This window comes from Alternaria dauci, chromosome 4 (assembly GCF_042100115.1).
Source record: "Alternaria dauci strain A2016 chromosome 4, whole genome shotgun sequence".
NCBI classification, from domain to species: domain Eukaryota; kingdom Fungi; phylum Ascomycota; class Dothideomycetes; order Pleosporales; family Pleosporaceae; genus Alternaria; species Alternaria dauci.
Genome location: NC_091275.1, coordinates 496,675 through 509,545, shown reverse-complemented (window position 1 = coordinate 509,545; position 12,871 = coordinate 496,675). Strand labels below are relative to the sequence as shown.

Here is a 12,871-nt window from a genome sequence, read left to right as displayed (position 1 = left end):
TACTACTATACAATTTTCTTGCACCAACATCTTGTCGTCCCTCACCCACACTCCTCACTTCTCTACTTACCGGGTAGTCTGCCTCTTGACCTTATCCCCAACCCTAACAACAGGCCTAATCAGCTTCCTCGCCCCCAACTGCACAACCGGTCTCTTCCCCGCAAGTCCCTTGGCAGTCTGCTCTTCTTCAACAGTCTGTTCCTGAATCCTCTTCGCCACCTCTTCCCACACTCCCGGCGCCCTTGTCTTCATCGTATACAGCCTCCCCTCTTTAACATAAAACTTGAATCTCGGCTCCCTCAACACCTCCAACGCACGCCTCACAATCCCCTTCTCCCTCTGCCGCTGCACCCACGCGTCGCTCTTTGGTAACTCGATGTTTGCCAGCCGGAAACGTTTTGCCGGTAGAGCACGTAGTTCGTGGAGGAAAGCGGTAGTGTGTTTGCGGAAGGGGAAAATGCGGAGGGTTACGAATTCGAGTTTTGTGTTTGCGGTTTGGGTGGGGTTGGTGCGGAGAGAGGTGGCGAAGCGCATTAGATCGTGGCGGGAGCGGCGGGCGTGTTCGGGGATTTGGAGGAACACTTGGTGAACGAAGGGCGCGGTGAGGTACGCGAGAGTTAGGGTGGGGATTGTGCCGAGGACGCCGACTGGGGAGGTGTTAGTCTTGGGGATTTGGGTGTTAATACTACGGATGCGTGATTGGGGTCGTGGGTAGATTGGACTTGGCAGGAATGGATAGCGGCGAAGTGAAACTTGTATGACATGTAACAGGAATAGATGGACAGAAAACGAGTATTTGCTCTGTTGCTGTAGGGCTGGAACTGCCGTGCATGGCAACAGTTTGAAGGGGAATGCGTGGCTACGAGTAGAAATATAGAGGACTTAGAGTTTCTGACATGAACACAAAGGCACTTACCCATGATAGCCTGCATCTTCCTCACTCGTTCATCGGGTTGATTTGTATTGTTCCAAAGCGGAGGTACACCGAAGACGAGTGTGGTTCCAAACTGCAGCAGAGCCATTGCTTTCCAAAAGGATACCCACGTGGTGCGTGCATCGCCCGCATCGTAGATCAACAATCTCGACTGGTATTCTGAAGTTTCTCGTCAACCGCGTTCTTCGTGTTTGTTCGTCCCCTTCTGTGGTTCAGGTTGTTGCGCAACGTACTTCGCTCTTTCTCCACAGTCTTGGCTGCTGACTTGGATGACTTTCCGAACCACTGTAACCTTGGCGAGGTGGAGAACTTCCGCTGACAGCTTCGGCATACAAAGGCATTGATGCGAGCATTGATGATTGGTCGCATGCCTCTATTCGCCGGTGCTGAGCTTCGGAACGCGGCCGCAAAGGCGAGAAGTCGTGGCTGCATACCAGCTGAGGGACGTGTGAAAAAATTGCACCTCTCCGCGTTGACTCCAGCCTGTGTGTGGACGACGTCTCTGTTGCGTGACTACAGACCTCGCCTGGTGAATGCCTTAGCAGCGCGCTTACTCAGCAATGGCGTTGCGTGGACGTGTTAAGGGTCGAGGTAGGCCGCAAACAGACTTTGAGATTGTCGCGCTGTCACGTGTGTGGTGATCGGCACGGCGCGGGAACTTTAGCCGATGCGGGTAAGGCTGGTCTTGTTGAGTGAGATGCCACGATTACCTCCACCCACTCGGCGGTCAAGCATTGGTATGCTCCTTTCGCGACCCTGAGCTGTTTCTTCGCCGCGTTTTGGATCCGTCACGCGCTCTTCATGTGACACGTCGGAACGATGTTGTTTGGACTTGCGCTGCTGTCGCTCATTTCATTCCTATCCCTCGGATACGCCTACCAGGGCCTCAGCGATGAGACGCTCAAACACCTGCCCGGGCCGGGCGAAGACTTTGATATAAAGAAAGGCTCGATACTGGCGCCCATTTTGATCCCCAGAGTCTCTGGAACGGACGGCAATGCCCTTGTACGCCAGCATTTTCTGAACTTCTTCAAGTCGCAGTTGCCGGAATGGCGGGTAGAAATGCACAACTCGACGTCGACGACGCCGGTAAGCAAAGGCAAGGAAGTGCCGTTTGTCAATATTATTGCGACGCGCGATCCGCCGGGCAGCTCAGAGGGCGATGTTTCGCGCCTGGCTTTGGTGGCACACTACGACAGCAAGTACACACCCACAGGCTTCATTGGAGCCATCGACAGCGCGGCCCCATGCGCCATGATCTTGCACGTCGCCCGCAGCATCGACGCGGCGCTGACAAAGAAATGGGCTGCGGCAGACCCGGACGACTTTGACGTGGAGCACAAGGGCGTGCAGATACTGTTACTGGACGGCGAGGAGGCGTTCAAGACGTGGACCGACACGGACAGTCTGTACGGCGCGCGGTATGAATCAAATCCACTCTCCTACAGTTTATAGCTGACACGTGCACAGAGCTCTCGCCGAAGACTGGGAGTCGACTTTCCACGCCGCATCCTCAATATACCGCACACCGCTCGATTCCATCGACTTGTTCCTCTTGCTCGACCTCCTCGGCTCAAAGGGCCCAAAAGTCCCGTCCTACTTCAAGACCACACACTGGGCGTATAAGCACATGGCAACTGCAGAGGCACGCCTGCAGAAGCTGGGCTTGATGAAGTCTTCTCCCAACCACGAGTCCAAAATGTCCAAGCGCAAGGACAAGAAGCCCCGCGCCGAACGCCCCTTCCTGCCCGACGCCAACAAACAAAATGGTGCATTCATGGGCGGCTTTGTGGAGGACGACCACGTTCCCTTCATGGCGCGCGGCGTGGAGATTCTGCACATGATACCAACGCCCTTTCCAAGAGTGTGGCACACAATGGAAGACGACGGAGAGCATCTAGACATGGACACGGTTGAAGACTGGACGAAACTGGTCATGGCATTCACGGCAGAGTGGATGGAGCTAGAGGGCTTTTTCGACTTGGGTGCAAAGAAGCGGGAGGTGGGTGCCGAGAAATCGGAACTGTAAGCTACTTCCTATCAATACGATTGCATGTAAGTTAACGCGCTATAGTGAGATACCCTAGACCCTTACGAATCAACTCTTCCAGTGCACCTTCAACGTGATATAATGCCGTGTGCATTGTGTTTACTTTGACCTCGAGGCAATGCTGACTGGATGCTGACACAGACAAAGAGTAGACATAGGCACAAAGCAGGTTGTGCGCATGTCTTTGACAGATGCCTCGTGAAAGACGTGTACCCAGCAGGTACAAATGGCTTACACATACAGAATTGCAGCACAGCTCGAATGCTACCCGAATATTTTCTCGAAGTTTTGCTCTCCACTAACAAGCTGACCTTTGTCTGATGTTCAATTGCTAATAGCAAGACTTTCAACACCATCTTCATACTCATCATGCCCAAAGGCAAACCAAAAAAGGATAATCCCGCGCTTTATGAAGGCTCACCGGAGCCTCCGGAACCCAGCATGGCCCGTCAAGCTGCCGCGCACAGACGTGGCGGCACACACAAAGTGCGTGATGAGAACAAGACAAACTCTGAATACGACAATTATAACTACAAGGAGCTTGTCGATCAAGCAAAAGAGCGCGGGATCTATCGCAAGGATATGAAGAAGGCTGAGATGGCATTGGCTCTAAAACATAACGATGAAGAGCGGAAACGTGCGGAGCGAGATGCCGTACAGGCACTTGAGCGAAAGCGACAAGAAGCAAAGGAAGAGGAAGAGAGAATTGCCGCCGAAAGACAAAGACAGATTGAAGAAAAGCACAAGCGGAGAATCGAAAAGGAAAAGAGGAGAGAGCGCGACGAAAGCGTTAGCGATGACACTGTCAGCGACGCCGACTTTGAAGCCCAAGAAAACAGTCGAAACGAGTATACGCACGAGGAATTTGGCCAAGTTCTCAGCGACGAATCTTGGAACTCGACGTCCACAGAATCAAGTCCGGAATCAGTTGATCGCGACATCAAACCAGATTGCCGCCTCCGCCTTCTCGAGTGGCCATACGAAAAACTACCTGATGCTAACCCACCACAATTCTTTTCCTTCTTCGAGCCAAAACCACGAACTGTACCTTACGCACCACTCAAGCTCATCACGACCTACACCAGAGAAAAAATCGTCTTACCAGGCTCCAAATATCCCGCCGGCATCGACCCAGACTTCTGTCCCATCCTCTCCCCAACCGCCCGCTCCGCAGCACGCAACGGCCACCTAACCGGCCCTCTCCGCAAGGCCATCATCGAAGCCGGTACAGACTGGGCGGAACGTACCCTCGTCCAAGGATGGAATGCACACATGTATTTCCAACTCGGATCTCGCAACGAGAGCAAAGTGTTAGCGGACACGTATCAGAAGTGGCATCTAGAGAATAGGAAGTTGTTACGGGTCAAGGGCAGAGCGCAAGCCATGAGGGAAGAGAGAGCGGCGAGACATGCGCAGAGGAAGAGGAATAAGAGGAGGTTGGCGCAGGATGTGTATGAGACTTCGGCGTGGAGGCCGGGTGCGATGGGGTATGTGGGTGCGTATTTAGATTGGGAGGATGTTGGGAAGGGAGGAACTTTAAGGAGGTGTGGGATGGAGGAGGAAAGGGTGTTGGAGAGGTTGTTTTTTGTTAGGTTTCCTAGCTGTGAGGTTCCGCATTATTATTTTTGGACGAGAGAGGGGGAGTGGGGGGATCCGCGGTCCCCGAATCCGGCGTGGGACGAAGAAGAGGTGGATGGGGAAGAGGAAGAGGAAGAGTATGAGGAAGAGGCTACGAAAATTCAGGAAGAGGTCAAGGTTGGAGAGAGCACGGATCAGCCCGGATCGAAAAGTCGCATCAAAAGTCCCAATCCGACCAAAACACGATTAACACGTATCCGCCGACCCTCCGTTTTAACCTCATCACCGCCTCTCTCCCCATCCTCCCCTGTCACCTTCGCCCGCGCAGTAGCACAAGCAGAACACCATCTTTCCACACGCGGCCTCTCCTCCACACTTTCCATCTACCGCTCCAAGTGGCTCGCCAACGGTAAGTCAACCCAGTGGAGAACGTTCGCCGTAAACTTACCCAAACTGTGGCCGAGCGGTAACATACCTGTTGCGCCGCCTGCGGAAAGTAGACCTGGAGTATCTTTGGCGCTGAAGATTGCTGCGATTGATATGTTGGATGTGGATGAGAAGACCATACGTAGCCCGTTGATGGGTGGAGAGAGGTGGACGGAAGATGATGATGGGGTGTGGGGGGTTGTGGAAGTTGAGGAGGGGGGTAGCGAGGGTAGTGAGGGGTCTGTGGGGGGTGATGAGGATGGGAAAGATGGGGGCGAGGATGAGGTACACGAAAACGGTGAAGATGAGGGGTCGGGTGAAGCGGATGAAGGCCGGAAGTATGGTGCGCTTGAAGAGATTGGCTATGAGTCGGATGATGAAGCGTTGTATCGACGTAGCAGTATCGTCATTCCAGAGGGTAAGACGGCTGCTGATCCAGTGGTAGCATGGTTAGACATGATCAGTCCGAGACTTGCTCCGTCGATCACGCCAATGAATGTGCCGAAGGCGTCGAGGGTGCTAGACGTCGAGATGGGATTAGATGAGTGGGAAGAGAAGTATCTACAGGACTGTGAGGCTGAGGAAAGCGAGGCGTGTCCATTCTGCTGTAAGCTGTGGGGCCATCTGATGGCTGAGGTATGTGATACGCCTAGGAAGAGGAGAACCAGAACACTAACTGGGTGATAGGAACGAGCGAGGCATATGCTATCGCATGATACTGCGAGGCCTGTGGAGCGCCGACATAAATCTCCGCGCGTCGGGACATTGAGCAGGCATCCCAATGTGCATTCCGAGCAGCGACCCAACCCGCGGAAACGGAGTATTGGGGATGACAGTGGTCTGGAATTTCCGAGCACCTGCAGTACGAAACTAGCAAAGCAACGCAAGGCTGTCATCCCGTACATCAAAATTGTTAAACCTCAGACATTCGCTCACATCAAGTAGTTTTTTTCCAGCGGCGGTTCGGCGAGATCCAAAGCCGCACCTTCTCTGAGAGCGGTTTATGGATCGACCCTGGAAAGCAGTCGCCATTTTTTCGGAAGCAGGAAATGGGTCACTCTGTCGTATTGCTTCACTAGATATGCATGGCAGCAAACGCTTCAGCCTTGCTATTCCAAGAGCCTATCACTTCAAACTCAGATGACGTGATACTCGATACCTGATGCATGCAGCCGTTTGCAGCTCACCGGAAGACTTGTAGCTAGATTCTGCCTTATAGGAGAAACATCAACGACTGTTAGCGTTTCTCGCTATACCATGTGTGTATAGTATTCCAATGACAAACTAGCGAGTACACCGTAAGCCAAAAGCCCGCATCCGCTGATGACTGCATATTGCGGTCGTTTCGTCATGCCACGTATCTCTTGGCAACCAGATCTGTGAACAGGAAGCAAGGGTATAAATCCGGGAGCTTGTCGCATGCAAGAGGAGGAGGTTTTGGCCGCTCATAACTATACCCATCCTCGCACACCTACAAGCTTTGGAGAACCTTCAAGGCGTCCTTTTGCCCAATAGTGAATCGCTACGCTCGATGTGTGGAGAAGTCAAACTACCGATTGTAGGTCTCGACAACGTTTTTTTTGTGTGGGCAGAACATGTAGCATGCCTGCATGTGTTCTTGTCTTTGGGTCTCCTAGAGAAGTCCTGACTTGTACTGCAACAATTATAGATCTTACCACTTACTAACCTCGATAGCAGTTCGTGCGAGGAGACCGCGTATTTTACAGGGGTAGAACAAAGATATATATTGTGTTAGGAAGGTCGGATCATGGTTCGGGATATATCATTCAGGAGGAACCAATCTGCGAGAGGACGCCGCAGCTCAGGATCTAGAGCGAAGTGGGTTATAAAACATCCTTGCTGGAAGCTTTCTTCATCTACTGGGAGCACCCCAGTCTGCTGTATGTGTGGTGCTGAGAGCGATGTGAAGTTTACTGGATGTCTAAAGTTTTTGAGCACGAGACTAGGAAAGCGCCGCAAGATACTCGTCCCATACACTACAATTGTTCCGCTTCTTACCTGATAACTCGTGCGCTATCACCAGGAGACAAGAACAAGTGGCTTTTGAAGCATACAGCCAGGCTTCTTAACACCTTTCGAGATGTGGTGGTCGTCATTGTGAGCTCCTCATCAGTTGGACGCCCTGAAACTCCGCAACGCTCCGCGAAATCGCGCGAGTAGCGCATTCAAACAATCGTAGATGTCGAACAAAACCTTAACAGTTCTTCATCTGGAACGAAAGCTTTTGACATCATGTATTTAGCACCAGCAGTGTCAAATGCGTGTGCACCTAGTTAATGCACGACGACCAGCCAGACGCGCCTGGACCAATACTGAAATCGATTAGGAGGGATGCAACGGAGCGAAAACCCTTACTCCGCGTGCTCATGCCTTCCATATCTCATCGAATGTTTGGTAGGCGGAGAATTGATGATGTGGCGCGGGTAGTTTTACTTTGCATGACGTAATCACCCTTCGCAAGGGCGAGGTACTGGGATACAGCCCTCGAACTCGTAGAAGTTCTATGGCGAGTTCATACATCCCATGGGCAGCTCAACGTGATACGTCGTAGGGTTTAGTCTACTCACACCTACGCTTTCGCAAGCTCGTCGTCGTTCGAAGTACAAACATTTTTCATCCTTTTCGCGCATCCTGGACGGAAGATGGAAGCCGCCGACAACAACAACGATGACACAATGATCACGCGGACAGGGATTGCTACAAACGGAGACGTTGTCCTCGTGGTTGGTTCGAATAAAAAGGAGATCTTGATCTCTTTTCCTTTATTCTCAAAAATGCATCGCCATATTTCAGGGCGTTGTTTGGACCACACTTTGCTGAAGGGCAGGATTTGGACAGCAACAATCCCAAGGAGATTTCTATGCCAGAGGATGATGCAGAACCTTTAGAGATTATCTGTAACGTTATACATTTCCGGAACGATGCAATACCACAGTCTCTGTGTCCTCCGGATATCTTGGAAGTTGCTGTCGCTGCCAACAAATTGGATTTGGACGTTGCTCTACAACACGCCAGCAAACTATGGCTGAGCCCCAAGGATATCACGGATATCTCAGAGTTGGCTTATCTTATGGCTGCCGCGTATATTTTCAACGATGCACAAGCTTTCAGTGAGATCACACTAAAGATGATATATCATCATGCAGATTCCTTTTTCCAGCTCGCTGATCAAATGGACGATCTGACTGAGTGGCTTCCACGGCAAGTTCTTTGTAAGTCTCAAGTTTGCCGAGCACCTCGAGATTTTTGTTAACACTCTGGTGGCAGATCAACTAGAAGAGCGAAGAAACCGGCTGCACACAGAATTACAGCAAATTGTGTTCTTTGGATCGATGGATGCCTACACAGTAGAAAACCCTTGCTGTAAATGCGCATGGGGAACTCGTCATGCTCTCAGGTACATCGAACTTCTTCGAATGAATACCCTCTCGCCCCTGGAAATACTCACTGGTACTATATCGGAGGTGATTCAAAACATGGAAGAAATGACAGATCCAGTCTTTCCCAAGGAATTTGCAACCTGTTCAGATGCAAGGCATGTGGAGCCTGGATTTAGAGCAGGGCGTGCTGAGAGACTACGCAAATCCCGTGGCAAACATGGCCTGTGTATCGACTGCGTTCCATCCGAAACCCAAGATGCGGATAAGGTCCACAGGATCGAGAACTGTGTTCCTCAAAAGAAAGACGATTATGAATACGATTGATGGAGATGGGTGTTCATTTTTTGTCATGTAAGTTCGGAAGTAGCTATGCTATCAGGTATGTTACATGCGGGCACGTGGTTTGCGGCTGGTGGCCGGAATTAGGATCAGAAATTCGACAAAAGGTCCTCGACCACTTCATACGCCTTTTTGGCCACGCTCCTGGTCTCCTCGTCGAGATGAACCTCATCTGTACTCAAATCCAAAAGCCGTTCCTCCCATAGCTGCCACCGTTCCCTGTTCAGTCCGTCCTCTCTTGGCCACAAGTCTGTCGGTTCGTCTAAGGCCGCCTCCCAACCTTTTCTCAGGTCTTCATAGTCTGTGTTCCATAGTGCCAATGCTCCATCTCGCACCCAGATCGCTGCGACGCGAACATCCAGCGCCCACAACTGCTCAGTCGACATCCTGTGCGTTTGAGGCTCACGGGATAGAGGCTTCTCATGCTCGAGCACCTCCTTACAGGTGTAAAAGACCCATATAGTGTCATCTGCAAGCTGTTCCTTGCTGCATTTCAGCAGCATGGCTGAGAAGTTGACAAAGCGAAGCCATAGTTGATCGCCAGTACTACTCGACTTGAAATCAGGCGAACGGCCTTGAGCATCTGGATCGTGTATGCTGGTCCAATCACGCCATTGGTGAAGGGTAGCGTAAGTGTCGTACCACTCCCAACCAAATTGCGGGAGTTTCGACCAATGTAGTTTGCCGTCGGCTTCAGTATGGCTGCGATCTGACTTCCCTACATCGTATCTTGTTCTTGATGGGTTACTGGGCAGGGTAGGTGGATGCGCGCGGATGGCGTCGAGGAGAGCGATGTGGGGATCAGGTGAAGATGAAGATACAACGGCTTCGAAGAAGGCCGTCCACAGTTCCCAGAGTGCCGAGTTGCGGTCGGAAGAGGTGGTGACGGTTTCGATGAGGTTTTTCGCTGTTTCGACTACTAGACAAGCGTAGTTGCTTGACGTGAGAGTAGCACTTATATGCGGCAAGACGTTATTTGGCGGATAGACACCTGGGGTGTTGAGAATGGTGGTCATATCGTTGGAAGGGGGATTGCGATCTCAAGCAACCAGTGTTAATCTGCAATAAGACGTGCTTCGGGAGTTCGACCGTCTTTTACGTGGCTTGATTCCAGAGTCATGTCTTTATCTGGGAGAAGTAGACGTCATGGTGGAGTATTCGGGTAGGTACAGCCCCAGGCATCCACAGCCACGTGATTTGGCATCATATGATCGAGTGACCTAAGTGATTATGTTGGGGGACCGACGCACAGTCATGTTGCCAAGAATCAAAACTTCCCATACCATAGGGTATGTCACAACCATAGCAGCCGGTCAGGCAAGAAGTACCAGTTTAGAGCTTATGATACTATGCACGTCCTTTACGACCCAATAATCTTCCTACCAGGGCAGTTGATTCATTTTCTTTCTTAGAGTAGCTACGCGACTTGTCTAGATTGCGCCATACATCACTCCATTTCATGAGCAACGTTTTACTCATTTCAATTGCACGTCCAGCATCCCGAGTCATGAAAGGCGCAAAGATGTACATTCAGACCGAATACCTACTTTATTATGTGTCTACGAGTGTGCAAGAATGCCTTTGGATCTTCTGGATGAGGTCCGATTCCTTGTGTGACATTGAACGCCCGTTGCTGTGGAATCTCGATCTTTGAGTAGGGCCACTTCGACGGAGTATACTCATTGAAGCCTGGCAACTCAGACTGTCAATTTCGTCTCGATGGCATTAGGATTCTCCAGGGCTGTGACAAATACTTTGGCAAAGTATTATGCTATCGTACATCATTGACCCGTCTTGATAATTCGATCTACATTAATCTAAGCTATATCCTACGAACATTTATGCTCTTGTGCTTGAATAACAACTATTGATGTAAAGCGGTGGGGCTTTGCATCCGCATCAGGTCGAAGTCCGCGGAATGTCAGTGCATGCTCACGCTCTTGTACGCCCGGGTGGGGAACTTCGCAACAAGCAGCCACATTAGTATCGTAAACATCACGCATATGGTCATTTCAAAATCCTTCAAATCCACCAACAAGCTACAACGAACATCTCACGTCAGACTTGACAACGCGAGTCACCGGAGACGACTAGTTCCCTCAAATGAGAGAATTCGCTAGTAAAAGGATGCCCGGAGACGACTAGACGAAGAAAGATATAAAGAGCATCGCAAAACCAGCTCATTTAGTAGACAAACAGCAACCATCGCCTCAACAATCTTGACCTGACCTTGTCATCAATCACTATGCAGCTTACAGCCCTCTTCGTCTCTTTGCTCGTCACCATGGCTGTTGCCGCTCCAGTTGCAAACCCAGATCCTCAGATCACTCGCCCAAACTGCCGCCTTGCTCGTGACGCCGACCCTCAGGTTACTCGTCCAAACTGCCCTATGGCTCGTGACGCTGATCCCGAACCGATCGTTCGCGGCAAAGACCCAGGTGGCCGTGGGGGTAACTCTTCCTAAGAAGCACTCCTGGTGTCGGTAAGAAGTTCAAATGGTTCATACCGAGAGATCGAAGCTAATGATTCGATAGACCGCAAGTACACATGTCAGTGTGTCAAGGGAAACACGAATAGGCGAGATTCTTGTAGAATGATGGATGGACGGGTTCCATGCTGCCAGGGTGCCTTGTCATGATGATTGTGTTTGGGAAAGCTACTGTCCTTACCTCGAAAATACATACAGTTTTAGTCGGATCATCCGACAAATACCACACAGATCTTCAGTTTCGCCTGATGCATTCGGTGCGCTATGAACGACTATTTTCGCGGCTCAACGTCTCCAAGTTCGTACTGCGAATGCAAAGACGATACGCGTTGCGTCGTGTGTGAAGGCCGCAACGGCTCGGTACCGGATGCTAAACCTCCTCTTCTCAATTCTTTGGAGCGTGGGTTCGGGTTGAACTTGATGTAGTCCCACGCTGCTGACATAGTGGACGGCAAGCCACTACCCCTCGTAGCTGCGGTCTGATGATGAGCTGGATTGCAACTGGCATCAAAGTCATCAGCGAATGACGCTGGTTTTCTTTGTGACTCCGGCTCAATGAAAACGTGACCACCTTCGTGGCTAATGGACCAGGCCAGTTTGTATTCCTTGCCCTCAGGTCCGCCCCCGCAGCTCCCTGCAAAGGCTGGTGTGGGTGGCGAGTTCACAGCTAGCGCAAACAGCTGTGGGGACTGAGAAAAGTCTGTGACAAGCCCTGGTTGTAGAACAAAATAGACAAGCATCAGGATATTGACAAGCAAAGTAGAGATAAGAGTCACTAGCCATCCCTTTGATGCATCGTCGACTCCACCAGATGCATATTCTCGTGACTGAATCTTGGCTTTGAACAGTTGCGTTTTCCAAGTATCGGGCGAAGGGGAAGTGTAGTTCTGCCGTCAGTCAGCACTAGTCGCTCCTGCAAGATCAATAACAAGCGCATGGCTAACCCGTGGAACATACCCAGTCATCTACGAACGGTGCGTCCTGCAAGGACGTGAGCAAAAGATCACTGGCGGTAACTTAGTGTCGCTAATATCAATCCACTGAGGAAGGATTGTCGTGTTGCCGTACGGTAGCCCAATCAATGCGGGCCAGTACCTTTGGTCCATCGGAACAATGTCACTGCCTTTGACCATGTCGTCCCAGTTGGCGAGAAATTTCGCAAGACTGTAAAAACTTTTCCCAGCGTACTCGATTTGCAAACAAGAGTCAGGCCCATCGACCGTGTCGTTTACCGGAAGCTGGCAACGACTTTGTATGTGATTGAGATTAGCAAAGTCGGTCTTCACTTGACCAGACATGACTTTGTCATGCCAGTTGCCTTGTCTTGGTATCGGCTGTACAAGTGCAGTCGCAGCTGTCACATATAATGTAGACAAAACAGTGCTGAGCAACGCAAGCATACCAAGAAATGAAAGTCCGGCATATCTCGCAATCTCAAACTGTGAGACAAGGGTGCCGGGCTGCACAACCAAACGCCACATAGTTAGTTCTGAGAGGGTCACTCCACGGCCCTCTTTGTTGAAGAAAGCTCTCCGACTTAGGACCTGGCCCAGAAAAGCCACGAAACCAGTCACAAATGATAGCTCGATGATCTTTGCCACAACGGCAGTCCAGGGGATAGCTGCAGAGATGCTCAATCTTGCTTCCGAGCCGTT

At 51.0% G+C, this 12,871-nt stretch overlaps 5 protein-coding genes across 5 annotated transcripts; 3 read left to right on the top strand and 2 right to left on the bottom strand.

Moving 5' to 3' along the window:
• Positions 1 to 66: 66 nt before the first annotated feature.
• Positions 67 to 1,366, bottom strand: ACET3X_004764 (uncharacterized protein; the record flags this gene model as incomplete). Its single annotated transcript, XM_069451682.1, has 3 exons — positions 67 to 647; positions 917 to 1,093; positions 1,168 to 1,366. The coding sequence occupies 3 exons, from the start codon at positions 1,364 to 1,366 to the stop codon at positions 67 to 69; spliced, it is 957 nt and encodes a 318-aa protein (XP_069306808.1).
• A 387-nt stretch (positions 1,367 to 1,753) lies between these two features.
• On the top strand, positions 1,754 to 3,021 carry ACET3X_004763 (uncharacterized protein; the record flags this gene model as incomplete). Its single annotated transcript, XM_069451671.1, has 3 exons — positions 1,754 to 2,355; positions 2,405 to 2,959; positions 3,009 to 3,021. 3 exons carry the CDS (start codon positions 1,754 to 1,756, stop codon positions 3,019 to 3,021), a joined length of 1,170 nt encoding a protein of 389 aa, XP_069306807.1.
• Positions 3,022 to 3,353: 332 nt separating this feature from the next.
• ACET3X_004762 (uncharacterized protein) lies at positions 3,354 to 5,933 on the top strand (the record flags this gene model as incomplete). Its single annotated transcript, XM_069451660.1, has 3 exons — positions 3,354 to 4,471; positions 4,619 to 5,624; positions 5,676 to 5,933. 3 exons carry the CDS (start codon positions 3,354 to 3,356, stop codon positions 5,931 to 5,933), a joined length of 2,382 nt encoding a protein of 793 aa, XP_069306806.1.
• A 5,040-nt stretch (positions 5,934 to 10,973) lies between these two features.
• ACET3X_004761 (uncharacterized protein) lies at positions 10,974 to 11,305 on the top strand (the record flags this gene model as incomplete). The annotated part of the gene is made up of 3 exons (XM_069451649.1): positions 10,974 to 11,096; positions 11,167 to 11,210; positions 11,263 to 11,305. 3 exons carry the CDS (start codon positions 10,974 to 10,976, stop codon positions 11,303 to 11,305), a joined length of 210 nt encoding a protein of 69 aa, XP_069306805.1.
• Positions 11,306 to 11,488: 183 nt separating this feature from the next.
• ACET3X_004760 (uncharacterized protein) lies at positions 11,489 to 12,349 on the bottom strand (the record flags this gene model as incomplete). The annotated part of the gene is made up of 3 exons (XM_069451638.1): positions 11,489 to 12,103; positions 12,174 to 12,222; positions 12,312 to 12,349. The coding sequence occupies 3 exons, from the start codon at positions 12,347 to 12,349 to the stop codon at positions 11,489 to 11,491; spliced, it is 702 nt and encodes a 233-aa protein (XP_069306804.1).
• Between the last annotated feature and the right edge of the window lie 522 nt (positions 12,350 to 12,871).